The following is a 26,642-nucleotide window of genomic DNA, read 5'->3' on the forward strand; positions in this document are numbered from 1 at the left end:
TTGGCATTTCAGATGGCGCTCCTGATCGGTATTTGGTCCATCAGATGTCGCTTTGGGATAGTGTTTGGTCTGTCAGATGTCACTACGCGTCGGTGCTTGGTCTGTCAGATGTCCCTCCTAGTCGGTTCATGGATTGTGAAATGCCGTTCCGGACAGATGTTTGGGCCTGTCGGACGGTGCTCAACTTTGGTGTCTGTCAGATATCACTTTGGTTCAGAGGTTTGTCTGTAAGATGTCCCGTTTGTTCGGCTATTGGTATTAGCATATATATATATATATATATATATATATATATATATATATATATTGTTCGGCTACTGGTATTTCGGCTGATTAGTTTGGCCTATCAGACATCGACCTATTTGATGTTTGATCTGTCATATGTCCCTCTTGGTTCGCCCTTCGTCTGTAAGACTTTGCTTTGGGAAGGTCTTTGGCCTGTCATATGTCCTTCTTGGTGTTTTTTTTTTATCCGTCAGTGCTCAGCCTGGGTTTGTGTTAAATCTGTCAGATGTCGCTCGCGGTTGTCATTTGGTTTGTCAAAGTTGCCCTGCGTTAGTGTTTGGTCTTTCAGGTGTCACTCCAGGTCAGCGTTTTTTTTCCCGTTAGATATCACTGCCGGTCTGTAGTTAATGCAATGTCGCTCCAGGTCGGAGTTTGGCCTGATGATGTCGATGTCGCTCCCGGTCAGTGTGTGATTTCTCAGATGACGCTCTGGGTTAGCGCTTAATCCGTCAGATTTCGCTGTGGGTCGGTATTTGGTTTGCTGTGTCGCCTCAGGGTGTCCTTGTTCTAAAATATGTCATCCCTGATTGATCGTGGGTCTGTAAGATGTCGTCCCTGGTTGGTGTTTGGCTGGTCGGACGCCGTTCGTCGCACGGGTCAAGGTTTTGGTCTCTGAGCTGTCTCTCCCGATCGGTTCTTGCTCTGTATGGTGACGCTTCAGGAAGATTTTTGGTCTATGTGACGACGCTCCGCGCTGCTGTTTTTTTTTCAGATTTTGCTTCTGGTCGGTGTTTGGTCTATGTTATGTGGTTTTGGGTCAGTGTTTTGTCTGTCATATGTTTTACCTGACTGCTCATTGGTCTTTAACATGCCGTTTCCTTTTTTTGCTGCTCGGGCATGGCTTCGTACTGGCTTTTGTTCTGTCAGATGCCGCCCCTGGTCGGTGTATATGTAAGGTAAGTTATGAACGGCTCTGTACTGCAATGGCCCGTCGTGGCTTAAGCGTTTTTTTTAAGGGGAAGTTGGCGACCAGAGGCCACCAGTGTCAAAATGACAGATGAAATAGTAGCTGCATTATATATTGGTAGAGGTTTCGAGGAAATCGGTCCAGGGGCTCAGTAGTTTGCACTGCTGCTTTGTTATCTCTATATCTGTATATCCATGAAGTGCTGTATTCGGTTTTTCACATGAAGATAACAGTGTGAGGTTACGAATATCGCAAGGGCCGACAAAATCTTCCTTTGACGAGGGATAGCTCTCATTTTCGAGACGGTTCGAAAGAAACCGCTGAGTTTTACATGCGCCCACTTGGATGCTCGCTCGGGTGGGGGTCGATTTGAAGGCCTCCACCCTGAGCAATCAAAAACTGAAAGAGCTAGAGACACAAAATTCACAGTGATTATTTGATCGTACGTGAATTCACTTGCGTCAAATTTTAGGCTCCTAGGTTCGTAGCTTCAGGTCAAACAGGGCAAACTCTCGGCTGGTGTCGAAAGTGCCCCAGAACCTAGATATTTGTTTTAAGCAAAAAGTCACTGATGCTGAGCTAAGGCCGGTGACCTTGCTTGACCTTTCAAAGGTCATGGCGGGCAGAATCACACAAGACTGCTTTGAGCTCTCCATGTGAATAGGGTCAAAGATATTAGGCTAGGCGGTCTGTTCCTGAAAACAAAATGTTGACCTCCATCAATTTTGGTCAGTGACCTATTTTGACCTTTCGGAAGGCCATGAAATATGTGTAATGCGGTTCCTGTAGTCAACAAATTCGAAGTACGCACCAGAAACTACCGCATGCAGCAAGCGCTAGAGTTATACAACGGGTTGATTTTTACTTTGGTCTGACCTTTATACCTGACCCTAGGTCAATATAATTTGTCCATTCAATTGTTGTGTGGCCTAAGAAACTATCACAGAGATGTACGGCTGTGTTTAACACTCCGTTGTTGCGCCAAATTGAATGATTCCCTAGAAATTATCGTCGCTGAATCCATGGCTTGACGTTGACCTAGTATATGTCAGGGACCGTGCAAGGTGCATCTAATTTTTTGACATCAAATGATCTGATATTCACTTGTCTACTGTTTGCGAAATTTGGTGTCGCTGCACCGCGCCGTTTGGATTCCATTCCGGAAAAACCTTCGGGGAGTCAAATTGAACCACGCTTGAGCGCGTTGGATAGATGCATGAAAGGCTTCAAAGTAGTATTTTAGAAGGCACCAAATGCGGTGACTGTTACCATAGTGGCGCAAACAATACAAATCGGTCGTTGGCTGCCGGCAGTTGCAGCCGCCGTGGTCTTGCGGCCGAGGGTGTCTGTTATTGTGAGTAAGGGCCATCGTAGCATGAATTTAATTCCGGTTGTAGCATTGTAAGAGGGCAGTAACTGGCTTGAAATGTGTGAAATATGGCCATGAGAAGTGCGGGACAATGCATGATCTCTTGTGAGGTTCCCCTCAGCAGGATTGCGTATTGCCCAGTGGAAGTGGAACAGTGGTGAGGGCGTAGCCCTCATTTTTCAGTTGTTCTTGCGATGCAGGCTTGGGAAAGACAGCTAATTAATCTAACACACTACTGCAAGCATATCCAGCATAGCAGCAGCATCACTGAAAATAATTTAGAGTATGTGTGCCATAGTATAGTGTTCAGAGTTGGGCTCCCAGTTGCCGCCAATGTTAGTGCATGGAGGGCCAATATTTCAAGGAATTATGATGTTGCAAGAATGATTGTAGTCAAGGATAATTGCAAGACACTTCCCACTGAAAAATCATCAAAGACTGTGTGCAATTGGGTGTGGCATGAACAGCTCACAGAAGTGAGGGATTAAGTGTATCAGTGGTGCATGGGCCTACAGTTCAGGGGATTGATTTTTTCAGACTGGGGTTTGGGGTATTACATCATACAAGCTGATAGATGTGTTGCTTGTGGTGGCTGAACATCATGCTTAAACTCAATGCTTGGGGCAAATGTTTACCACCTTCTCAGCTTTTCAAAGTAATGAACATGTTGTTTGGCTTAGTGATTTGATGTTATAGCTGGGCTACTTTCCATGTGATGCAGGCTTCCATACCTTTATATCAAAATGCCTGATGTATTTATGGCCACACCTGTGGATGGTGTCATGCCACACATTGATTTCATTTGGCTCAAGTTACCACATTTTTGTTTGCAGTTTTGACTGGATGCTGATTAAAAACTAAGTTCAAGCATACCCATCCTTATTCACCTGTTTAAGGGTGTAGAAAACCTGACAGGTCAGTGAAAGTTTCAGTTGAGAGAGGAAGATTCTGAGGGATAGCAATGAAGTAATATTGCATGGCATACAGCTTTCTGGCTGAAACCCAAAAACAAAATTTGTCTTCATTATTCATTTTTCACTTTGGAGGACAAGTCAAATGCATTGCTTGCTGCTTTAACACATGATGTTTTACCAAAAAAAGACATGATCAGATGGCCTGTCTCCCGTTTTATAATTTTATCACTCATAATTGGCCCAAAAGGGGAGTAAGCAACATTGTGTACAACATTGAACAGATGTTTGCAATGAACAGCATACATGCCCAGTGATATGGAAGACATTTTAACAGTGACTGATTAGATAATTTTGTTAGTAGCATTTTTGGGTTAAGTGACTTAGTGCCTTACACAGAGAGAGTGTCAACATAGTTTGGAAATGTGTCCAAGAAGCATGGCTCCACAGTTATGGACTTTTGGCATAAGTCTGACTTTCAGTGGATATCAAGTCATGATGGTCTTATTGTGGCATTCACTTTGACACTTCTTCAAGCTTGGGATTCTTAAACAACCCCAGTTCATGTTCACAGAACGGAAGATGGCAGATGACGGCGAGGCTAAGAAAGAGGAAGGAGAGAAGAAAGTTGTCCATACCTATCCACTTTGTCGGGTAAGTGGCCCCAATGCTTGACAGCATTGGTATTGCTACATTAAGATGGGGTTTAGTTTTGGGAGAGCTTGAGTTATGGACCCCCTACAAGCTGGCACCGGGCTTGCAGCTGCTACTTCCAGCGGCCATTCACCTTCCTTTCACTTCTGTACTGGCATGTACTTCATTTTGCACCTTGTTCCCTGTTCATGCTCTATCATCCTAGGTAATATGTTAGGCAATCTCAAGTTACATTATCAATGGTGGTAAGGGCACAGTTGCAAAAGGTCTCCATGCCCGTGAGAAACTTTTTGGATTTCAAATGAATTATTTCAGAGCTCTTATTGGTGTTTTCATTATTGCGACATTGTGGAGTTTGGAATCCACGTGTTTGTTCTGTAACCCTGGTAACATTGGTATCCGTGGGTGATTGGGAAGCTTTCTAAAGCACTGCCCAAGTGCTCTGAAGCGTGAAATTCCATCAACGTGAAATGCTACGGTCAGTAAAAGCGGGAGGATCCAGTGGCGCTGTCAACATACTGTGCCCTGGAGGACAAAACACTTACGAGCCGTACGACCGCAATATTTACGTCGTCATCGGCTTTGCCGTGGCAACTGGTATTGGCTTATTTCAATCTTCTGCTGTAGTCGGCTTACTGTGCCATGATTTTGCGTGAATGTAATGTAACACAGACTGATCACCGAGACGGTGAATGACTGATGCAAAAGGATGACTCCTGTCTTCTTCTTCAGCAATCGGATATGCCTGAAGAGATGCGCGGAGAAGTGATGGAACTGTGCGTCACGGCATGCGAGAAGTATTCTACCAACAACGAGGTGCTCACCCATGTTACACTTAATGGCGTAACTTGTAGCCTCGCCCCGGTGATATAATGGCGTGTTCAGCTGCAATCAAGGCCAGTGCTTCTAATCTGCCCCCTTTCTTTCGTCCGAATAAAGGTGGATGCGATGATGCTTTTCCGTATCAGGCCTATGGCAAAAGAGATAGGTGGTAAGCTATCAGGCAACCGATTCCAATTCTGGTTGGAATTAAAGGCGATTTAGGGAGAAATAAAATCTAACGTATTGTTGGGTGGAGAGAGCTGCGTGGTAAGCTTGATAGGTCGAGTACGAGTTGCACGAGGTGTAATTTCGGGAGACATCTATGTGTTGGCTCAGGAAATGAACAGGATAATGCCAGTGCACAAGTAAAACTATAATGATGACTGGCACTTGAATTAGATCGGTCACCTAACAGGGGCTTAAATAAATTTAGAAAGCAATTGGCCCGCACGGAACCCTTACAGCACCTTGAGGCAATGGCAAGATGGTTCCTCAACTGCATGGGCGGAACGCTGCGGCGTCCTCCCCACGTATATGAAATATGTATCTTGTTGCCAAATGTTAGCTCTGCATTGCGATAGCTGTGCAAAGCTTCGCCCATAGCATGAACCCTAATGGGAAACACATTGGGTATTTCCAGTTTGGCAGCATACTGGTCCACAGTGTTACGAGGGAGGACAAAGCGCACAAGTTGCAGTGCTGGGATGTGTTTTGTGAGCGGGGAGAGAGATGTTGACTACTGTTTTTTATTGCGATTTACCGATCGTTTTTTACCGAATTTTTTTTTACCGATCTACTGAATTTACACTTAAAGATGTTATACGAGTCAGCCCCACAGGACGCGAGTCTAAGACCAAGCCGGATCACCTGGGTCGTAATCAACTCAAAAACGCGTTGTGCTGTTAGTCCATAGCTTTTAAATAAAGAACAAACGTGACGATAATTCGGGTGTTGTGGATTTTCTCGAGGTGGAAGTCCGTTTTGGGGAGCGTTATCTTCTGCTTAGAAGGAAAAAACAGGACTATGATACTCGATAGGCTCAATTCCTAGTGTACCGTATTGCAAGAACTACCGCTGCCGAAGTCCTGGCATATGCTTTGCTTTGTCGAGAACAACAGACTACTTGTGATTTAAACAGCCATTTTTCATATTCAACAAATGTCTATCGCCTGAACCGTGATCAGTCTTGATTTTTACTTCTATATCTCTATAAGAAAGCATTACCAGGTGGTGCTAGTTTCCTATTCGGCCTGTCATGGTGCCCAAACCCTGCAGACTTATTACAGCGTGAAAAGAAATTACTAAGAAGAGAGAGAGAGAGAGACGGCTCATGAAAAGGAAAACGATACTTCAACTTTTTACGTGTCCAACGTAATTAGATTAATTCGGAAAAGTGACGTTTGAAATTTTGAAAGCCAGCGTATAGATTTTCGGCGTCACTTATCCATGCGAGTATGGGCCGAGTGCTATGCGCCTATTATCGTCTTGAATGACGCCAGTATTTTGCTCGCGGTTAGTGTCAGGCCCCAAGGCAGTGGATGCACACCAGACTGGACACCACTTTCTTGCGTTATGGATATGATAGTGGATGCATGCGGTCTGGATGCGTCTTGCACTGCCTTATACTTATACGTGTCTTAAAGTGAGGGCGTCGTACATCTTAAATCGCTTTGCACTAAATTTCCACGTGTATCAGCTAGAAGCTGGAGCGTTGTACCGAACAAAATGCGCATGTTACTCCGTGTTCCATGTTCGCTACATGTTTGCCGTGTTTTCAGAGTGCTGCGCGGATGATCAAAGAAACCATGGACAAGAAGTATGGCCCCGCATGGCACACCGTGGTGGGCGAGGCGTTCGGGTTTGAGGTCTCCCATGAGTGCAAAAACCTCCTGTACATGTTCTTCGGTGGTAATATGGGTATTTGCGTGTGGAAATGCAGCTGAACCTAGTTTCATGTGTGACTGTGTGTCATTCCATGAGCGTATGCTGGAGCGCTATGGGAGCATAATGCATACTTGTCGACAGTGGATCGTTCTTTCCCGCGGAGATGGCTCAACATGGAACAGAGCATGTTGTAGCGGACTTTTATCAAATGACCTCGCCACATTGTTTTCACGACGCCGTGGTTCTGTGATATTGGATGTTCCTAGTTTACGTTTTGAGCTTTGTTCGTTTTCCAACGCCCAATGTTTATAACTTGACGAAGTGCAGCGTGTATCGTTTCATCCGTCCACAGCACGATTGATGCGAACTGTTCACAAATAAAGATGGGCAGGATGGTAATAGCGTGTCTTGTCTCTTCTCTCTGCTCCAGCACAACCGCACTGGCATGGTGGAGAAGGAGTCATTGGTCGAAGAAAGCGTGTCGCGCGTCATCTCTCATTGTATTATGCATGGCTGACGGTCCGGAAGGGAGGAGGTCCTCTAAAACCTTTGATCGATTGATGTGGCGCTCTCGAGAAAAACGCGTAAGACCTTTTACTGGCGTTTTCTAATTTTTGCTTTAATTGGTATTTTTTGCCAAGAAATATTTCTCATTCACGTAAAAGACCGATGACAGAGCAGTGGCGAAACTTATTTTCAGGCATGGGCCTGTGTTACGGCCCAGACGAGAGACCTGTATACCATAAGGTATGAGGTGCGAGGTGCAATTCCGCGTCATCTGCACGTGGGTACATTGGTTCCTGGACCCCGTACACCGATGCTTAATGCATATAGCGCCGTTTTCATGTGATTTTGTGTGTGACCAAGGGAGGGTGGATTAGTGAAGCCCAGCGCAGCATTTTAAAAGCATACCTCGCCTGGAGTAAGCTCTGGCAGGACAAATCGGTCCGCGCTCTAGACTCCAGCGGTATAGGCTCCAGTTGGTTGCTCTGGGGCTCCACGGCTTACTTTTTTCTGACTCGTAGGTCTCATCTGTCAAAGCACTGCCTTATTGAAGCTGTGCACCTCATTCCACTCGGGAAATTTCGCGGAAGTGACACAGTATGCCAGCTGCTTTGTTGGCGCTCCCTGACGCTGGTAAAAAAGCTGCCGATTCACAGGACAAAATGCTCGTGCGAGCAATTGTGGACAAAATCAAGAAAAAGAAAAAAGTTACGACACACCATCACAGTTAAACGAAGCTCAAAGGTTAGTATTGGTTTATACTCGCTAGCGCTTCCAGCGTGAGCTTTTGTACAGCATATGTCGAAACATTGATGTTTCGCCATATGAGCGAGTTGAGGCACAAAATGTTTCCAAACAGGAGCGTAAATCACGATAGCCTTTAACACATGGCAGAAGTATGCTACAAAGCATGCTTCACTGGTACTAACGTCACCGATTCCCCTTTATTCCCCTTTTTATTTAGATTAATTCCCCTCGGACCAGTGCTTTTCACAGATTTTTCAGCCTAGATTCACTTCACATGCTTAAAATATAAAATGGCAAATAACTGCCTTATTTCTAGCCGTAATTATTGTTGCTGATCTCAGCACCTTGTAACAATCAGTCTGCTGACTTCTACGCGGGGTTCTAAGTCATCGTGTCATTTGAAACAGGTGGCTTTGGATGTTCGCCACATGGTTAGGAATTGGGTTCAGTGCAAGGCTGTAGGCTGCCGTTGGTTGTGTTCCTGTCGTGAGAAGCTCACAGGTTTTGAGAAGGTAGCTAATCGTGAGCTTTTTCACAAGGAGTGCCCCACCTTTTGGGGCATATTTCAAAAATCCGCTGCAGTAAAAGCTCAGGAATAGCTGCGTCTAATAAAAGCACTGGGTAGTACCACGACAGTACCATCGAGACATCTTAAGAACATCAATCTTAATATATTTTCGTAGATAAGACAATAGTAATAGCGTTTTTCCTCGGAGAAAAACCAGGAGAATGTAGATATAGTTGCGTTGATATTTCGGCAGCATGCCGTTATCAAAACGACAGATAACATTAACGTACACATATCGAAACATAGCGAAACATTAATATACACATAGCGAAACACTAACATACACAAAGCGAAACAAACTTTTGCTATTTTGCTACATACGCCTACGCATATATATGTATATATATATATATATATATATATATATATATATATATATATATATACATATACATATAGGAAAACATTTCACGTTCTTGGTGCTGTCACTTGTTGTCATATCAGACGCGTACGGTTTGATCAGTGATACCAGTTTCTCAAAATCCTTCTGATTGGCTCAGAATTTCGATTTGAAGTAAATGGCCCTGCTGGAGAAATCTTATCTGACCTCCCGCTCACCACTAAGAAAGCAACAAACATCATGTGTCTTGCTTTTCCAATGTGCGTGTTTTGTAATGTTTGCAACACGCTCATGTGTCTCGCTCAATGTTTATGTAATGGATGTGACAAAAGCTTGAAATGCTCCTTTTGTACGAGAAGATATGCGAACATGAAGCTACTATTCCGCGAATTCAACGAAGTGTTATACCATGGCGTTGAGTTCTCCTCTATGGCGTTTGCCAACATGGATCTCTTCGAGGCGCACTTTGGTTTAGGGAATCGCAGTATCGTATGATCCATATGACGCACTGGTTCAAACTCAACTAACCAACTTCTCGGCAACAGGCCTTTGCCCGCTGGGCCAATCACAAACGCCGTCATACTTCCGCCGAGAGAGGTGCGCACGGTGGTTGTCAAGACGATGGTGGTCGCGACTGCAGAAAAAAAACTATGGTCCGGCTCATTTTGGCTTCTAGCGAACGCAAACTGCAAATGGGGAAGAATTCAAAATGCATTGAAAGTGCGTCAGTGAGAGCACCAGTTTCATATACCACTCAAGCATTGAATCTTTCGGACGTCTGCAAAAACAGCGTAAAACTGATTCTGACATCCATGACGGAGCAGGCAATCGGGACCTTGGTATCGCCTCTGGTGATGCGACCCTCCCGACCGGCGGGAAAGCCGCATGATTGCTACGCCTGCACACGACACTAAATAGCCTGAGGATACGAACACGAAAGTTGTCCGAAAGAAAGAAAACTTGAGTTGAAAAGTTGAAAGAAATAAAAAAGAAAAGTTGAAAGAAATAAGAAAAGTTGAAAGAAATAAGAAAAGAAAAGTTGAAAGAAATAAGAAAAGAAAAGTTGAAAGAAATAAATTTGAAAGTTGCAGCGAGATGGCCTTGGCTGGGACGGCGAGCAGAGCTGGCTGGGGTAGAAACATGGTTGAAAAACCGGGGCCAATGGCTGTAAGGTTGGGACTTATGGCTTCATGCATTACAGCTACAGATATGTAAGCAGAGTCGGTGTGGCCCACCAAAACTATGGCGGCCAATAATCGCTTATTTACCAAAATATATAGCTATCATATGATGAACAGGGCTCTAACATCTTAAAAGGCTTTACTCCCAATTTGCATACGGTTTGCGAAATCCAACAATCATACAAAGGGACAATAAACTTCGCAATGAAGAACCGTCTTGCATGCGCCAGAATCTCCCAAGACTCTGGAAATACGTATGCACGACATGACATATGAAAAGTTAAAAGAAGGAAGAAACCCAGAGCTGGTATGAAATGTTGACCGCGTAATCTGGACTAAAAACGAATAAAATTGATTTGTGCATAACATCCTGCCAGTGATGCAGTCTAACTCCCTAGTGATATTTACACTAAGAACATGACCTAACAATTCATTAGCTCATGTTTTCGAAATTTGTTGCTAATATGGGACATTCATTATTGACATATCAGGCAACATGCATGACAGTTGGAAAGTTTGTCCATTCCGTTTTGCAACGCCTTCTGCACACCTCAACCCACATATGCTCAGGTATGCAAAACGCATCTGTGTGGAAGTGTGAGTGCATGCTATTATTTTAATGGTGTCATTTCTGTCCCGGGAATATTGTCCCTCGGCGGCGAAGTGCGCAGTGGCGCGCCTGTGGACTGTGTATACTGCGCGGGGGTCCTTCAGCAAAATCACGCAGCTGCACAGCCAAGCCATGGCCAGCGACATGCCGACGAGCTTCAGGGCTTTACCGACGAAATCCGCCAGTTTGCGGCGGGTCACATTCGGGAGCATTCTATCGCCTGAGTCTCGGGCTATTGTCGTGTTTACATCCTCTCACCTCCTCTTCACCACCTCTCACTTGATTTAGGTGACAGCTTGTTGTTTTCAAAATCGGCTCCGAATAACGTGGCATTGGTTGCTTCGCGATCGATTGGTGACATTCCTACAGATGAGACCATATTGGGGAGGCAGCTTGAGACGACGGAGATGTTCGTTATGAAACCTTCGAAGGTCGTGGCAGATGGCGTTTATGAAGACCAGATCCGTTATGCCATCCTGCCAATGCATTGTACACACGCATGACTTATAATTCATCGCGTCTTGCTAAGAAAGCCTCCTGTGCGCAACATCCACTTCATTGTTCGCATTTGGTGTGGACACAAAGCAAACGAGAGGGGGGGGGGGGGAGCAGCGGAGAGCACAACTATAGCCCGCTCCGCCCTAGCCTGATGAAGCCATCTGAGGCGCAGGTGGTTGCGCGTCGTCATCAGCTTCCGCGTAACCGGCTTGCCCTGGGTGGAGTATTTTTCCATCAGCAGCTTCGTGAGGCGGTCGACCACACCAATGTCTCTGTCCATGCCGCGGCCCATCACCAGCTGGAATGGCCTCGAAAGCCTCGACAACGCTCATCCAGGCAGGGGACGGTACCATTAGACCACTCCGACTGATCGTGTGTATCCAGTCGTCTGGCGCACAGCTGGGTGGCGCCTCTCGGGTCGACAGCCCTATGCTTGGATCGAGATGTTTGCGCGTGGCCGCCACGTACCTGGCACGCAGGCCAGTGCCGCATGTTTGATGTTAATTTCGCACACCTCGCCACAGCAGAGGGGATATTTTTGTGCCCCTCGTTGTCACCACCACGGGCCTGTCCTCGCCCAACCCTTGGACCCGTCGTCCTCGTCGTCTTTGTTCAGGACGGGCTCTGGATGCATCGCGGCTGCTTGCTGGTAAGCGATCTTCACGTCATCCACATGCGCTACCGCTTCCACCGCAGCTGGATCTTGGATCTGCGACACAATAGAACATGGTCATTTCGACGTACGTAACAAGCACGTTTATCAGAACCCATTTTTGAATTTAATTATTTTCTTTTATCGCCAACAGCGGCGCTCCCCTAACAGGCGAAGTCGTTTAAACAACATAAAACAGATTTACAGCAAACTATAACATGGGCATAAAGCATGACACGTCTCGAAGTCAAGTGAAGATGCTACATAGTTAAAACACACTTGATCACTTGAGGACGTCTGCCTCCAGAAAGATATGGTGAGTGGATAGTATACAGCGAAAGGTTAAGGACGGCGGGGGGGGGGGATGGGACATAGCTGGGAGTGGGATTGTATGGTGTGTATGATGAGGTGCGCCCGCCGCCTCGCTGGGCGCGCCTCTGTGCGGCGGCTCGACCTTGACCAACCTTGACCGTGCGACCCGGAGGGACGGCACAGAAAACCAGACAGAACGGCAACAGATTATAACCGCACGCGCAGACGTCGTTGCTGTCGACGGGCGCCTCGGCCCACCTCTTCCCGCAGCTGAGCTGTCGGCGCTGGCGGCGCCCGAGTTCAACACGACGCTGCGCCTGGCCGGCCGCATCCGCCGGCTGGAGCAGCACGAGCCCGACTTTAGCTGGCTAAAGGGGCGGCGACTGCGCCAGTGTTCCTGCGCCGTCCAGCAGCTGCGCGATGCGGCCAGCAGGCGGCCCAGCTATGGCCGCTGCGAGTTTCAGTACGGCAATTTAGCACCCATCGAAGTCGGCTGCAACCGGTGAGTGGGGACGATTACACGGATAGGGCTCTCGGATACGGTGGCGAGCTCAGTCTGAGCATCATAGTCAGAGAAGATGCGACTGATGTTCATGTCTAACGAGGTGGCGCTCGGAACGCCAAAGAAGCACTCGGCGTAGGGAATTATGTTTGACTTCGGAAGCACCTGATGGGCTCAGATCTGCCCTCTCGGGTTGCAAGTTTATTTTGTGCATCAAAGCTGCCACCGTCCAAGGACCTTACCCAGAGCGAATCCATCGAACTTCTGGGCCCTAGTTGGCGTCTGGATTGGCTCCGGTCAGGCAAACCACCCAACGCGACAAAATGGTCATATCGATGCATCCTCGGAAGGTGCACAGAAGGGAGTGTGTGAGTATCTCCCACCTTCCTGGCTGAGGTATATTTGAGGGGGCGGTCGGGTGTAACAACGTGAGAAGCTAACGTACCCGAAGCACCTCCTCCCGGGCTCCCAACCCGGACCTGGCCAGGTGCATTTGTGCGGCTCCATAGTTGCATAATACAAAGGGTCGGTTTGGTTGGTTTGCTCTGTTTGCTCGTTGGTTTGCCCCACCTTTGCTCGGCAAATACCGGATAAGACTTGCTCGAGCCTAAAACCAAATGCAGGCTAAGAGCGCACCACCATCCACGTTCATAAGCCCTCGGCTTTTCATATTAAATGCATCGTATCGATGAACAATGATATTCCTCGTTTGACAAAAGGTTTTAGTTATACGAACGTTGACCACACATGACATTTTGTCAAAGCGGAAGCAGGATCAGATGCACCCAAGCGGTTCTATGGTCTCCACCGCCGGATTCAGCACCTGGAGTACCGCATGGATGATGCCGGTATCAAACTAGAACTTCGAAGCCACGTATCCATCTAGCTAGCATGCAATTTGAAGGTAGGGGACATTCATGACATGCTGAACGAATGCATAGGTTTTCCGGCTGACGGAGACCAGTGCGATAGTACTGGCGACACCCAGTCCCTCTATCGACCCTTGGCCGGTCGACGCTGGCTGAGTTGCTAAGTTCAGTGGCTGAGTTGCTGTTGGCTGAAGATGCCCTCGGTCTGGACGTGCTGCAGGTCCCGAGCATTCCGCAGGAGCTGGCACACCTGGCGCAGCGGGCGAGCGACCCCCGACGACAGTCCAGACGGTCAGTTTGGTGCTGGACGTGCGGTCTCATCCGCCGAAAATCAGACGGGCTTGTTCGTGTCCCGGTGATGAATTCAGACCTCAGAATGACAAAGGCTCCAACAATTAAAACACTAAGCAGGTGCTGTCTGGTTGTTGGGGGCCAAAACAATGCGGAGCTTTTTCCCACCCGCCACATTTGTTAAATATCCAACACATGCACCAGAAGAGTGGCCAAACCCTCTCCCCCCAAGGAAGACTCATCCGGCCACACAATTTCTAGAATTGAATTGACACATACTGAGACTAAGTGCTCAAATACTGGTATGGACAATTCTGAATTAAGCTTTCATAGTACGCCTAAGTCGTGGCGTGTTTAAATGGAGCTCGCATAGCGCTAACATGTGAATCTGAGTGAAACTTGAACATCCAGACCCGCTGATGCGACACAAAATGAAGCTAAATGGAAGCTGAAGACATACTGGGTTGTTGTCGCCGGACCAACGCAGAAGGCCCTCTGGCATTAAGCTTCCGTCACTGTCCCTGCTCCGTAAATGTTCCTCTGACCGACTTGGGGTCCCTTGTCGACACAAGACCCCTGCTGGCACTTTGGACTCCTGAAAGACACCCCAGTGTTTCAGAGACCTCGACGAGTGCAAATTGCTGGCAAGCTCGTGCTCGTGGTTGGGAAATGACCACCAGGGCTCAGAACGACACGCAGCCGACTGTTCGGTACTGGCGGCCTCTGACCAAAGTAGAAGCTCGCACTGTCCCACGGATCCACAATCAATGCAAAAGGCCCTCTGGTTGACTTTTGAGGGCACGACCCTACTTGCGGGAACGTCTTTATTGCGACATACTGCCAGTCCCTCAGGCCCTTCGGCCCTTCAGCCCTCCAAATGTTCCCTTGATCCTTGGTCCCTTCGGCCCTTCTTCGGGCCTCCTCAGACAAAGCCCGTGACGGACTCGGGGTCGCTTTCTGACACATGACCCCCTGGTAAGCGCTATGAGTCCATGACCGACACAGAACCCCCGATCATTGTTTCAGTGACCGAGACCAATGCAAATGGCCGTCCCCGGTCTTGCCTTTGCTTGGAAAATGGGCTCCCAGGGTTCAGACCGACAGGGAGCCAACCGTTTAGTGGTGGTGCTTTCTGACGAGCATAGACACCTGCATTGTCTCAGTGGGTCCTTAGTCGGTGTAAAACGCCCTCTGCATGATATTTCCGGTCATTGCCCTGCGGGCCAGGATCCTTAATGCGACCTACAGCCAGCCTTCGGGCCCATACGCCCTCCAACCTGGTTCTTGATCGTCGGTTTCGGTGAGCACCCGGACCTGTCCTCGGCCCTAATTGAACACTGCTCTTTATCTCTCGGGACCCCTAGCCAACACAGGACCCTATGGTAGGCACTGTGGGCTCCTGACAGATGTAGGGGCCCCAGCCAGTGTGATTCGTTAGCCCCAGCTTTGTCGCTGCTTTGGTATTGGGCCCTCAGGCATATACCAACACGGAGCCGACCACGAGGCATTGATGGTGCCTGACTGACGTCCGACATTTACGGCCTTATAGACTCAGGAGTTCCCCGAAAGGCGCAAAGAACCCTCTGGCTGTCATCTTAGAGCCCAAGAAATGGAGCAGGAAGGGATCCTTGAAGAAGACTCCGCCTAACACTTTGTGCCCTCAGGCCCCCCAGTCATGTCCCATGATCTTCGACCTGGTGGACCCTCCTGGCCCATCGGAACCTAAGAAGGAGGAAAGGGTTCGTGCTCCCTGTGGTCCCCCAACCTTCTGCCTGCGCCACTGGCACTAAATTTGGTACAATTTATCTACTGCATGGTATTCCACGCAGAGAAATGATGGAAAATGCTCCACTGCTGCTTCTTCTTTTCGAGACAAAGACCACACTAATCTACCATACACTGCGTGATGCATAACATCCTTCGTCACGAAGGAATGACTGACTTTTCGAAGTAGCCTTCGATATTTTTAATAGCAATGGTTCTGGCGTTACAGTTTCGTGGCGTTGGTGCTGTGCAACGTTTGGCATCGTTGAACCTTGACGGTTGATCTTGAGAGATAAATTCGGTAAAAAGTAAAAATACGCCTATTTTGATAGCAAAAGCCTCACCCTTGGAATTCTGCTATGAATATACGCCTGTTACTCCAATTATTCCCGTTTGATAATATATTAATGTCCCTTGATGACTTCCAGATGCTCTTGCATTGTTTTAGTGCAGGCACAGCACATTTTGTCACCTTCGCGCTAAAACTGTAATCTCTGGCTTACCGCCGGAGCCACGCAAAAATCACGCGGCTGAAGCGTTGGATAAGGGGCCACTGCTGCAGTGGAGGTGTCGGTCGTCGGGTTCGTGTTGTTTTTCCACGGTTCTTCAGTTTTCCAGGGGCTTACCGTCGTGTTCACGCGTTGCTTGTGCCGAGTGCGACAGGGCATTCGCTTGGGCGTAGTGAATATCGCGACTCAGTAGTGCTGTGGACCTATGGGGACCATGTGCAGGTAGCCTGAAGACCGGCCTGCCTAAACAGCCTGAACGAGGGATTTTAAAGCTTCTGTGATAAGCTGGAAACAATACTGCGATGGCTGGTGTACTCTTTGAAGACATTTTTGATGTGAAAGACATTGACCCAGAGGGCAAGAAATTTGAGAGGGTGAGCCGACTGCACTGTGAATCTGAATCATTCAAGATGGACCTGATCCTTGATGTCAACGTGTGGGTTTACCCCATGGAGCTGGGAGACAAGTTCCGACTTGTGCTGGCCAAGACACTGAAAGAAGATGGATACCCCATGGATGGGGAGTTCAATGCGTCTGACACTGGGCCGTCACGCGCTGACAGCTTTGAATATGTCATGCATGGAAAAATCTACAGGATCGAAGGAGATGACATCAGTGGGGATGGCAGCGGCCGTCTTTCAGCATATGTGTCCTTTGGTGGCCTGTTGATGAGGCTCCAAGGTGATGCAAACAACTTGCATGGGTTTGAACAGGACAACCATATTTACCTGCTCATGAAGAAGCTTGCTTTTTGAAACAATACATCTCATTTTCATGTTCATGCTTGTTTGAAGTTTTAGTGGATTATGTGCCATGGGCAGAGAACAGCAGTGAGTATGGCCTGGGGTACCCTCTGACCCACTCTTCAGCTGTTGAAAATCTGCATCATGGGTGAATGTGGGGGCTGTTTGGATCCATACAAGTCTAGCTGCCATACACAACCCATTTTATTTAGGATCTATCAATGTTTTTTTTTCTCAAAGTCACAGCTCTGTATCAACAGAAATATATTAATCTGTCCCCATTTTGTTTCATCATTTTTAAACTAAATGGTGGTGTTGAGGCCCAAAGATTGAGACTACTGGATCATTGTCAGATCTGGGCATCTGAGCACTGCACTTCCTTCAAATAGCTGTGTGCGGCACATTCCTTTTTGAAGCTTTTATTGGTTGTGTGACTCTGGTCAACTAAATTTGGAGCATTGCATGGAATTGAATGCACACTATCAAGATCCCAGAAGTGTAAAACATGATTCAATGTCATGAAGGCGAAGGTCCCAGAAGTGTAAAACATGATCCTTTTCTAAATTTTGGAGAAGATGTTAGCACCTTTTTAGAAATGAAAACATGCTTAAGGACACTTGTTGAGGTCTTGAACACATCACTTTCAACTCCAATTCTTCACCAGTACTTTTTCCTTCTATTGCACAGCACATCAATTTTCTACCAGCTCAAGCCCCTTAGCTTTGTCCTTGCCCTTGCACCTTGCTGGCTGGTGCAAGGTGCCTTGCAGAGGAGGCACGCATCCGAGCATTCTGGATCATGATTGACATTCAACAGCCCTCTGACCACTTTCGTACTTGTTTGGCCTTAAACTGACGCACTTAAGCAACAGCCTTCTGACCACTTCCGGACATGTGCGATCTTTAACCGACGCACTTCAACAATTTCAGCTAAAGCAAACTTTCTTGTCGCCGTTTTGAAGAAGATATTCATTATTTCCACTGCCACCACCCCACACCGTACTGGGCCAACAACCTCCGAGAGACTTTCAAGAAGGTGGCGCGCGTACCTTAATCAGATGTGCGCCGATGAGCATCGAAACATCTACTTAGTCGTTTATACCAATATGTTTGCCTTGGTTAGCCCGTCTTAGTAGGCAGCGCGAGCATTATAGGTGGCGCTCATGGAGACGAGTTGGGCGTGCGGCAGCGCTAGATGGCGCTCGTACCCAGCGCTCTGGGTGGGCAGAGGAACGGGAGGGGCGGAAGGGACCATGGGTCATAGCCCTCACGTTTAAGGTGGGTGGGCTAGTGCTTTTAGCTGTCCCCTCCCCACCTCCAGATTTCATTCGCGTTTAACCTATTCTTGCACTGCCTTCAACACACATATGCATATGCCCATTTACCAAGTTCAGCAGCCATCTTCCTCAAACCGCATGTGACAAAACTGCTTGATGTGGCAAATGACAGCATCGTATCCTGTCATTTACAGCGAACGGAAACATTCAGGGGAAAACTCCAGGGGATTAGTATAAAGGCTTCGTCCCGTCTTTTTTATAACGCCTCTGTTCTGCCTGCCTGCTCACAGTCCACTCAGAATAGGTTCGTAAAGTTGAATGAGGATATGCCATAGGTGTTTGCTGTAGTCCAACGTGTCAGGTGAAAGCCAAGCTTCGGTGGAATCTCAGTGGTTCATGCAACTTTCGCAAAACCATAACTACTCCCCTGCTTGGTTGACACTTGGCTACATAAAATGCCACGAGTTTACGGGCGTTTTTCCGCGGGGAACACTGTTACGCTATTTACCTGGCCGATGTACTACTGGTAGGTATCTTATGAAACGCTAGAATATCGTTGGCCATTTCAATAAGTGCCTGATCAAGCCGAGTGTGGGTTATGTTGTGTTGCCGTGTTATACTGTTGTTTGCGTCAGCGTTAACCACTACACGTTTGGGAAACCAGAGGACGGGTTCGATTACCCGTGGCACCCACCGTCCCGGCAAGGTGAGAAGCAGGTGACGCCATATAGCCTCAGCAGCTGAGCGCGTGGTAGAGCCCCAATGCCACTATGTTGTTGTTTGACAGAATCGGCGGTAGTGTTCATTGTGTTTTTGCTTTGCAGGATATGATTAACTACAGTAACTCCTCACGCATCAGCCATGTGGTGCTTCCCCATTTGAAATCATGCACGATCGTTCCGCTGCGCTCGAGTATGTGCCGGAACCACGGCAACGAGCAACGATGATCAAAAAGCTATGAGTTTGCGGGAGACATTTCTGAACAGTGTTGTTTTCAAGGTTAGCGGTTTACCAGATGCGCTCGCCAGGCAGGGGCAGCACGATCTTCACGATTTGGTGCCCTGTCAGCAAGTAGACCAGCAAAACGCGAAGCGTGTAAGTCACCCACTAGCAGGGTTTCGAAGAAGTAATTGCTTTCCATTACTGAGTGCTGGTTGCGTTGAGCCACGAAATACATGTCAGTTTTTTCTCGAAAATACGTTAACCTCTTTCTTCTTTTAGTTAAGTCTAAATGGCTTGCAGATATAAAGTTTTGAGATAACCGCTTCGCCCATTTCGTCAGAAAAAATTAATTGCAACCGTCATCAAATGCACTGACAGTGTCGCACCATATAATCGTAGAGACTGTCTGCTCCCGCCACGTAGCATCCGCCAGGTCAAGTAATCAGTCGCCTCAGGAATTTGACCCCAGGGCCCTACCGCATACTGGAGTTTGAAGTGTAAACTGCTCGGACACGGCTGCGGGAAAGAGCATAGATATAAACATATGATTAATACACGCCAATGTCCGACCACCGGATCGCAGGCTTGCAACAGCTGAAAACCTTAGTAGGGGCCTGACGAGTAAGTGCAACGAGTTCGGTTTTATCAGGCGAAAGCTCAATGAACGGTACTCATTATTTAATTGAACATCAGTCATAAAATGACAATCCAATGCGTCATATGCGCGGTTTAGTCAACCCTTGTTTACTGCGCTTTATGGAACGTCTAAAGATTGATTATTGTTGCAAGGCAAATGACGTAAAAATGTTGATTACAGAAGGGGTCCGCTACGTGGTTGGCATTCAGTCAGGCAGCGTATCAATCGTAGAATGATGGGAATCGCATGAGAAGCCCGGTGATATACGAGAGGACAACATATGTAAGAAAAGTGTGAGCCCTCGTCCAACTTACAAATGTGGATGAGGACGGCTACGTTGTAGGAGGGGAAAAACGAATTACCGGTTGACGAATTCATGTCCTATGCAGACAGCTCTCCGCAAGCTATTTTTTCTGCTGTTGTGTGGTGTAGGCGACGATTATTCGGAAACACGTCCTGTAGCATGCGTCTGACCTGCTTTACACACCCGACAAGCTGTGATGCTGATGCATGAACATGCACCAGTTATGCGATTGGTTCGAAGTCAGTAATGAGGGGTGCAGTCGATCCAGGGTAGCGGTCGCCGACGGTGGAGGCAATTGCTGTTCAGGTTTTCGTTGATAAAAAGCTGTTCGTTTACTGCTCTTCCCGCCCAAAAGTATCATCACATCCCTGTCAGTCCGTGATTTACATAGGTAAAAAGTTTATTGCAAGTCGCATGTCACATTGGCCTGCTGCCGGTGCATATCAAGCATTTTCAATCTTCCAGCAAGCGAACTGTCCAACACACAGCATCCCTGTCAGTCCGTGATTCGTATTGGTAAATAGTTTATTGCAAATTGCAGCCCACATTGGCCTGCTGCCGATGCATATCAAACATTCTGCCATCTACCAGCAAGCAAACTGTCGAATACACAGTCACGTTTGGCACGAAGCTATAGTATATTGTACAGCTTTGGCTTTGGTTGAAAACCTCAGAACAGTAGAAACGTCACCAGACATGTGTTTCTCTATCGGAAGTTTTGGCATGATACGTGCCTGAAAAACAGAAGCGTCTGTAGATGTAAAAAACTACGACCTACGAGAACCTGAGCGAAGAGCTGGTACTGCGCCAGTTTTAAACGTCACCCAAACGCATTCCTGGTGTACACTTTGAAGACAACACACTATTTTATATCAATGGCCACGCACAGACGTCCGAATGAGAAACCACGGCCTCCAGCTACACGAAGGCCACGGTCCACCTCCACGCCAGTGACGTCATGCCCGTCACAGACGCGGCCAACAGTCAGCACGGGCATTTGGCACAGGCCTTTGACACCACCCCCGAGGGTGACGTCCAAGTGAGAGCGTGGACACGTTAAGCCGTGTACGCAGAATCTGCTGGCCAGTGCCGACGTGTCCACATTTGGCAGCTGATACCTTCGAGATAGCAAGGCACAGCCATCGGTCATTGTTCAGGCGAACAGATGAATACAGCGATATATATATATATATATATATATATATATATATGTATATATATGTATATATATATATATATATATATATATATATATATATATATTTAAAACAAGTGGTATTTGCAGCGGCGCGATGGTGCGTACAAGTCCCGTCTCAGTCAGGATGAGAAGCCCAGTGGACTGATCCGATCACATGGGCTGGTCGGGCGATAAAACCTGGTGTCAACGGTCCAGTATGTTGGCGTGGGTAGGATGCAGTGTGCAGTCTTCGCTGGTAGGCTGTACCGTCACGGAGACGAAAGAGCGTTTGACGCAACTCCTGGAGACGTCTCACAGACGACAATCTGAAACATAAATTTCCCGGAAACATTCCGGCTGATAGGTGATCGGGACGTGCCGAAACATGTTTCGTGTATGGCAGACGTTTAGTGGCTTTCACCTTTGTTATATCTGCGGAAACAGTACTATGGTCAAGCGCAGTGAAGAGCTGTCAAGGTACATTTTAAAGAAGCTTTCATGGTTATGACATAACACATGGTAAATTGACCACACCGCGCCTAACAGCCTCAAAGCGATGTAGTTCTCGTGGAACTTAAGCTGAACAGTTGAATGTTTTGCGTGATTTCTGGGTACGTATCACACACGTGGGTATTGCCTATCATCAGGATATCTAGCAGTTGAATATTGGGCAACGAAATACAACAACGTCCTCCAGCAACGTCATGGTGCAGGAGTTGTTCATCATCACCACTCTTCACTGGACCAGCGGAGGCAGGATCAACTGGTATGCGGTCGGCCAGGTCCGTTCCTGGACCGTGCTTCCACTGCACCAGCCTACGTTTGCGTGAGCTGCACTGCTGAAAATATTCCACACGAAGTAAGAGTTCACTGTAAGAGTAACTGCGCGAAGAAAAATTAGACACACAAGCTGGCCACACCCATGTGAGCGATGCTGACCAAGACCCACTCACATGTTATACCAGCCAACACAGCGCACGCACCGTCTCACTCACTCATTCATATTTCAGTCATTCATGGATGTGTGCATGCAGGAACATACAGGTACATTTGTCAAGGAAGACATTTATGAAACACTAGAGTCTAAGGAATAAAGGAATCGGTCATCGAATGATAGACTGGCAACAGAGTACACACGACGGCAGCGTATTTTCCTGATGCTTTCACATAAAAAAGATGTGCAAGGGCGAGATGTGTCACACTATGGTCTGAGGTAAAATGAGTCTTATTTCTTAACCACAAGCTTTTTGGATCATTTACGCGAGCTCAGCGGAACAAAAATGCCATAAACGACCTCGTGTATGCCTGAATCAGGAATAGCCCGCTGTCCAATTCCATTTTATCGTGAAAGTTTAACATAAACTCCATCGTGATACAGGGAAGGAATCGACTTCGCAATCCGGTTTGCCCCGACCCACATCCGCTTTTTAATGTCAAACCTGACCTCAGTCTAGCTCGTTCCACCCCAGCCTATGATGGCGATGAGCTCACCGCAGGGGTCCAGCTCTTCGGGCGCCCATCGGAAGTCCACGCACTCCACCGTCTGCTGCCGCCCGCTCTCCACGCAGGTGTAGTTGACACGCGCGCCCGGGAACCGGCCGCCGCCCCAGCTGATGTTGCGCGCCTCCGTGTCGTTGGGCGGCCGCGGAATGTCGCCCAGGCAGGCGGCTAGCGGACGGGCGAGCGTGAGGCTTTCGTAAGGGGAGCCACGCATCGGCCCAAAGGCTCGGACTCACACGCACACCCCAGACAACAGAGGGAAGGACACTCACAGCTCGATTAACATCTCGATTAACGGACGTGCCCGTTAATCGAGCTGCGGCTCTCACACAAAACTGTGCCCCAAAGCTCAAGTCATCATCATCATCATCATCACCGCACAAAACTGTGTGGTGTGGCTACCAGTCTTGCCGACAGTGCTGAGTATCGTGACCACGGAACGATCCCCTGACGGTGGGAGGAGCAGACCGATGTCACTTCGGGTGCTGAAACCAGCCCGCACCAGCCCGCAGACTCGCCGAGCGGATGACACCGCTCGGCAGACCACTGGACCGAGTCCCAACAGACCACCGGACCTAGTCCCGACAGACCACCGGACCTAGTCCCAACAGACCATCGGACCGAGTCCCGACAGATGACCGGACCTAGTCCCGACAGACCATTGGACCGAGTCCCAACAGACCGCCAGAATGAGTCCCGACAGACCGCCGGACCTAGTCCCGACAGACCACAGGACTGAGCCCCGACAGACCGCCGGATCGAGTTCCGACGGATCGCCGGACCGAGTCCCGACAGACCGCCAGAATGAGTCCAGACAGACCGCCAGACCTAGCCATCGGACCGAGTCCCGGATCATCGGACAGACCGGCAGACCATCGGACCGAGTCCCGACGGATCGCCGGACCGGGTCCCGTCAGACCATGGCACGTACCGCAGTGCTGGATGGCGCCGTCCCAGCCGTCGGCACGGCAGGCCAGTGTCTGATTGCTGCTGTTGGTGGCGGGCACGACCGTGCCGTCGCCGCAGCTGTACGTCACAACGCTGCCGATCGGCGCCACAGTCAGACTGGCGTTCCAGTCGCTCCGCTGGGTGCTGTGCAGCGGGTCGGGCGGCGCCAGACAGTCTGCCGGGGTGGTTACTGCCGTCAGTGCTCACTGACGTGCGGTGATCCTGCTCCAATCATGTCAACGGCGGGTCACACGCACGTGGTGGTGTCAGTTTCCCGCTGCCTGCTCATGGTCAGGGGGAAACACTATTCTCCTTGGGACCACCGACGGGCACAGGGAAGTACCAATGACCTCATACCTCTCACGGTCACACTGCGGTGCTAGCGCGCCATTTCTCGTTCACGGTCACAGGGAGGCGTCAGTCCTCCAGCGCCCACTTACAATCGCAGCGCGGTACCCTTCCCCGCCCACCCACGGTCACACGGCGATACTAGTCCAACCCGCCCACCCACTGTAACAAGGCGACACCACCCGGCCACCCGCCTGGCCCACCCACTCACGGTCGCACGGTAACGTCGCGCCAAACCAGCCGTCCTCCGTGCAGGTGACGGTCTGGGCCGCGGAGCCATCCGAGGTCACCAGTCCCTCGGCGCACTGGTACACGGCCGCCTCGCCCAGCGTGCCGTTCTCACTCCAGGTGCGGTTCTGGCCGGTGCCCGGCTCCGGTGGGTCGCCAGAGCACGCTGGGGACGAACCAGGCGCGGGCAGGTGCTGCGGGCTGGGGTGGGTCCCGTCACAAGTGCCCCGCACCAATGCGTCGCTGCGGACAAAGGCTCGTGTTTGCCCGTGAGACTCGTGGGCCAGAATGAGTCTGAGCAGGTCCAAGCGCGACTTCCCAAGCGGAGCTCGGCTGACATCAGGTGCCCTCCCCTACCACCCTCGATGCGCGTTGAGACAATTTCAGTGCGCGTCGGTGCGCCCCTTCATGTGTGCAGCGTTCCTTTAAAAAAGAGGCGCCAAAGGCATCCCATCCAGAGCGCCAGGGCTGGTGGGCACCGGCTCACTGTCGCAGGCGAGGACGGGTCCGCCGGCCCAGCCGGTCTCGGTGCAGGTGAGCTCCTGCGAGCTCAGCTCCGTGGCGGTCGTCAGCGCGTCGCTGCTGCAGTTGAAGACGGCCTTGCCACCCCGCTGGACGTCCATCGCCACGGTCACCACGCCGTCTACAGAGATGTCGGGGTCGCGACAGGCTGCGAAAGGGAGCAGGGTCAGCCGCTGGCCGAGGGTCGTCCGGCTCAGGAACGGAGGCGTCACGTGCCGATGGTGCGTGAGGTGGTCTCCTGCCGGAAGTGAAAGATAATGGGTCGAGGCGACTCGGAGGTGATGCTCGGTGGTCTGTGACCGTAGTTCGGATGAATGCAGTCGCGAATGTGCAATGACGCAGTCTGGTGACTTAATCTGCACACAAAACCAATTGCTGGCTTGTGCTACTTACCACTGCACTCGGGAACGCACGTGTCCCACCCGATGACGGAGCAGGGCAGAACGTACGAAGTCAAGTTCCATGGCAGCTGGAACGCGTCCAGACACTCGTACGTGACCTCGTCCACGCCCTGCGTCCAGGAGATGTTCTTCATGGAAGCGGCCGGCGCCGGAGGCTCCTCTGTGCACACTGTGGCGGACGAAGCGCCCATCACTCAGCGGTCCCCGGCGGGCTCCCTCGCGCAGGTCTGTTCGTCCGTGCTGCACCCTGAGCCGGTCCGGAGCCCCGGCGACGCGAGCCGGGCTCCGGCCCGAACGCCGCCCCACCGGCGAGTCGCCGACACTCGTGCCGGCGACGAGTTCGGACGGCGCGGGGCGGAATACACAAGACATCACCCTCAGCATATACGAGCCTACGTCATCCTCAGCACGTGCAAGCCTGCGTCACCCTCAGCACGTGCGAGCCTGCGTCACCCTCAGCACGTGACGTGCGAGCCTGTGCCACCCCCAGCACGTGCGAGCCTGCGTCACCCTCAGCACGTACGAGCCTGCGTCACCCTCAGCACGTGTGAGCCTGTTTCACCCTCAGCACGTGTGAGCCTGTGTCATCGTTAACTTGTACGAGCCTCCGTCACGCTCAGCATCTACGAGCCTGTGTCACCCTTAGCACGTACGAACTTGCGTCACCCTCAGCACGCTCGAGCCTGCGTTACCCTCAGCGCCTACGAGCCTGCGTTACCCTCTGCACGTACGAGCCTGCGTCACCCTCGGCACGTGCGAGCCTGTGTCACCCTCTGCACGTACAAGCCTGGGTCGAGGCCGACTCACCAGAGCAGGCCCGCAGATCCGTCACGTTCCAACCGCCCACGCCGCACACGGTGGTCTGCTCAGTCCGCAGCGTGTCCGGCGTGGCCATGCCCGCGTTACAGGTCAGCGTGACCACCGTGTCGAGCGTGTTCGTGCCATTGTAGTCCCACGTCAGCGTGCCGCCCCACGTGCTGATGGGCGCCAGCGGCGCGCAGTCTGCCGGCGAGGCCGACGGTCGGCGGGCGGGGACGCGGCGGCACGGCGGCGGGGCCGGCACGCCGCGCCACGCAGTCGGGCACCGGGTAGTGGTGACGTCACGAATGGTAGGGGAAGGATGTCGATGTTAGAACACAGACATGGCGGCTCTGGCTAACTGTACTACGCGGATCATCGTAGGCGCTTCAAAGTATATATAATATATAAATATATATATATATATATATATATATATATATATATATATAATATAATATTAATCTCCCGCCCTCCCCGCCTCCTCCCCTCTCTTCTCTCTTCTCTTCTCTTTCTCTCTTCTCTCTCTCTCTCTCTCTCCTCTCTCTCTATCTCTCTCTCTCTCTCTCTCTCTTCTCTCTCTCTCTCCTCTCTCTCTCTCTTCTCTCTCTCTCTCTCTCCTTTAATTTATATTTACGA

At 49.7% G+C, this 26,642-nt stretch overlaps 2 protein-coding genes across 4 annotated transcripts in view; one reads left to right on the top strand and one right to left on the bottom strand.

The window, feature by feature from the left end:
* The first annotated feature begins 2,499 nt into the window (after positions 1 to 2,499).
* Positions 2,500 to 7,215, top strand: LOC119102601 (dynein light chain 4, axonemal). Of its 3 annotated transcripts, none has more exons than XM_037226037.1 (5): positions 2,515 to 2,546; positions 3,395 to 3,476; positions 4,047 to 4,126; positions 4,859 to 4,942; positions 6,727 to 7,215. In XM_037226037.1, exons 3-5 carry the CDS (start codon positions 4,055 to 4,057, stop codon positions 6,889 to 6,891), a joined length of 321 nt encoding a protein of 106 aa, XP_037081932.1. In that variant the 5' UTR covers positions 2,515 to 2,546; positions 3,395 to 3,476; positions 4,047 to 4,054; the 3' UTR covers positions 6,892 to 7,215. The 3 variants fall into 3 exon arrangements, with proteins under 3 accessions (XP_037081934.1, XP_037081932.1, XP_037081933.1); XM_037226038.1 differs by lacking the exon at positions 2,515 to 2,546 and adding an exon at positions 2,829 to 2,844; XM_037226039.1 differs by lacking the exon at positions 3,395 to 3,476 and having other exon boundaries at positions 2,500 to 2,546.
* A 15,493-nt stretch (positions 7,216 to 22,708) lies between these two features.
* The window catches only part of LOC119102260 (uncharacterized), an 11,933-nt gene continuing 7,999 nt past the window's right edge, over positions 22,709 to 26,642 (bottom strand). The window contains exons 6-11 of the mRNA XM_037225629.1: positions 26,013 to 26,207; positions 25,198 to 25,374; positions 24,770 to 24,952; positions 24,266 to 24,448; positions 23,690 to 23,881; positions 22,709 to 22,926 (exon numbers count right to left, since the gene is read on the bottom strand). Of these exons, the coding sequence (XP_037081524.1) occupies positions 22,709 to 22,926; positions 23,690 to 23,881; positions 24,266 to 24,448; positions 24,770 to 24,952; positions 25,198 to 25,374; positions 26,013 to 26,207 (1,148 nt within the window). The remainder of the gene's footprint in view (positions 22,927 to 23,689; positions 23,882 to 24,265; positions 24,449 to 24,769; positions 24,953 to 25,197; positions 25,375 to 26,012; positions 26,208 to 26,642) is intronic.

This window comes from Pollicipes pollicipes, unplaced genomic scaffold (assembly GCF_011947565.3).
Source record: "Pollicipes pollicipes isolate AB1234 unplaced genomic scaffold, Ppol_2.1 Scaffold_5724;HRSCAF=6776_pilon_pilon_pilon, whole genome shotgun sequence".
In the NCBI taxonomy this organism is placed as follows: domain Eukaryota; kingdom Metazoa; phylum Arthropoda; class Thecostraca; order Pollicipedomorpha; family Pollicipedidae; genus Pollicipes; species Pollicipes pollicipes.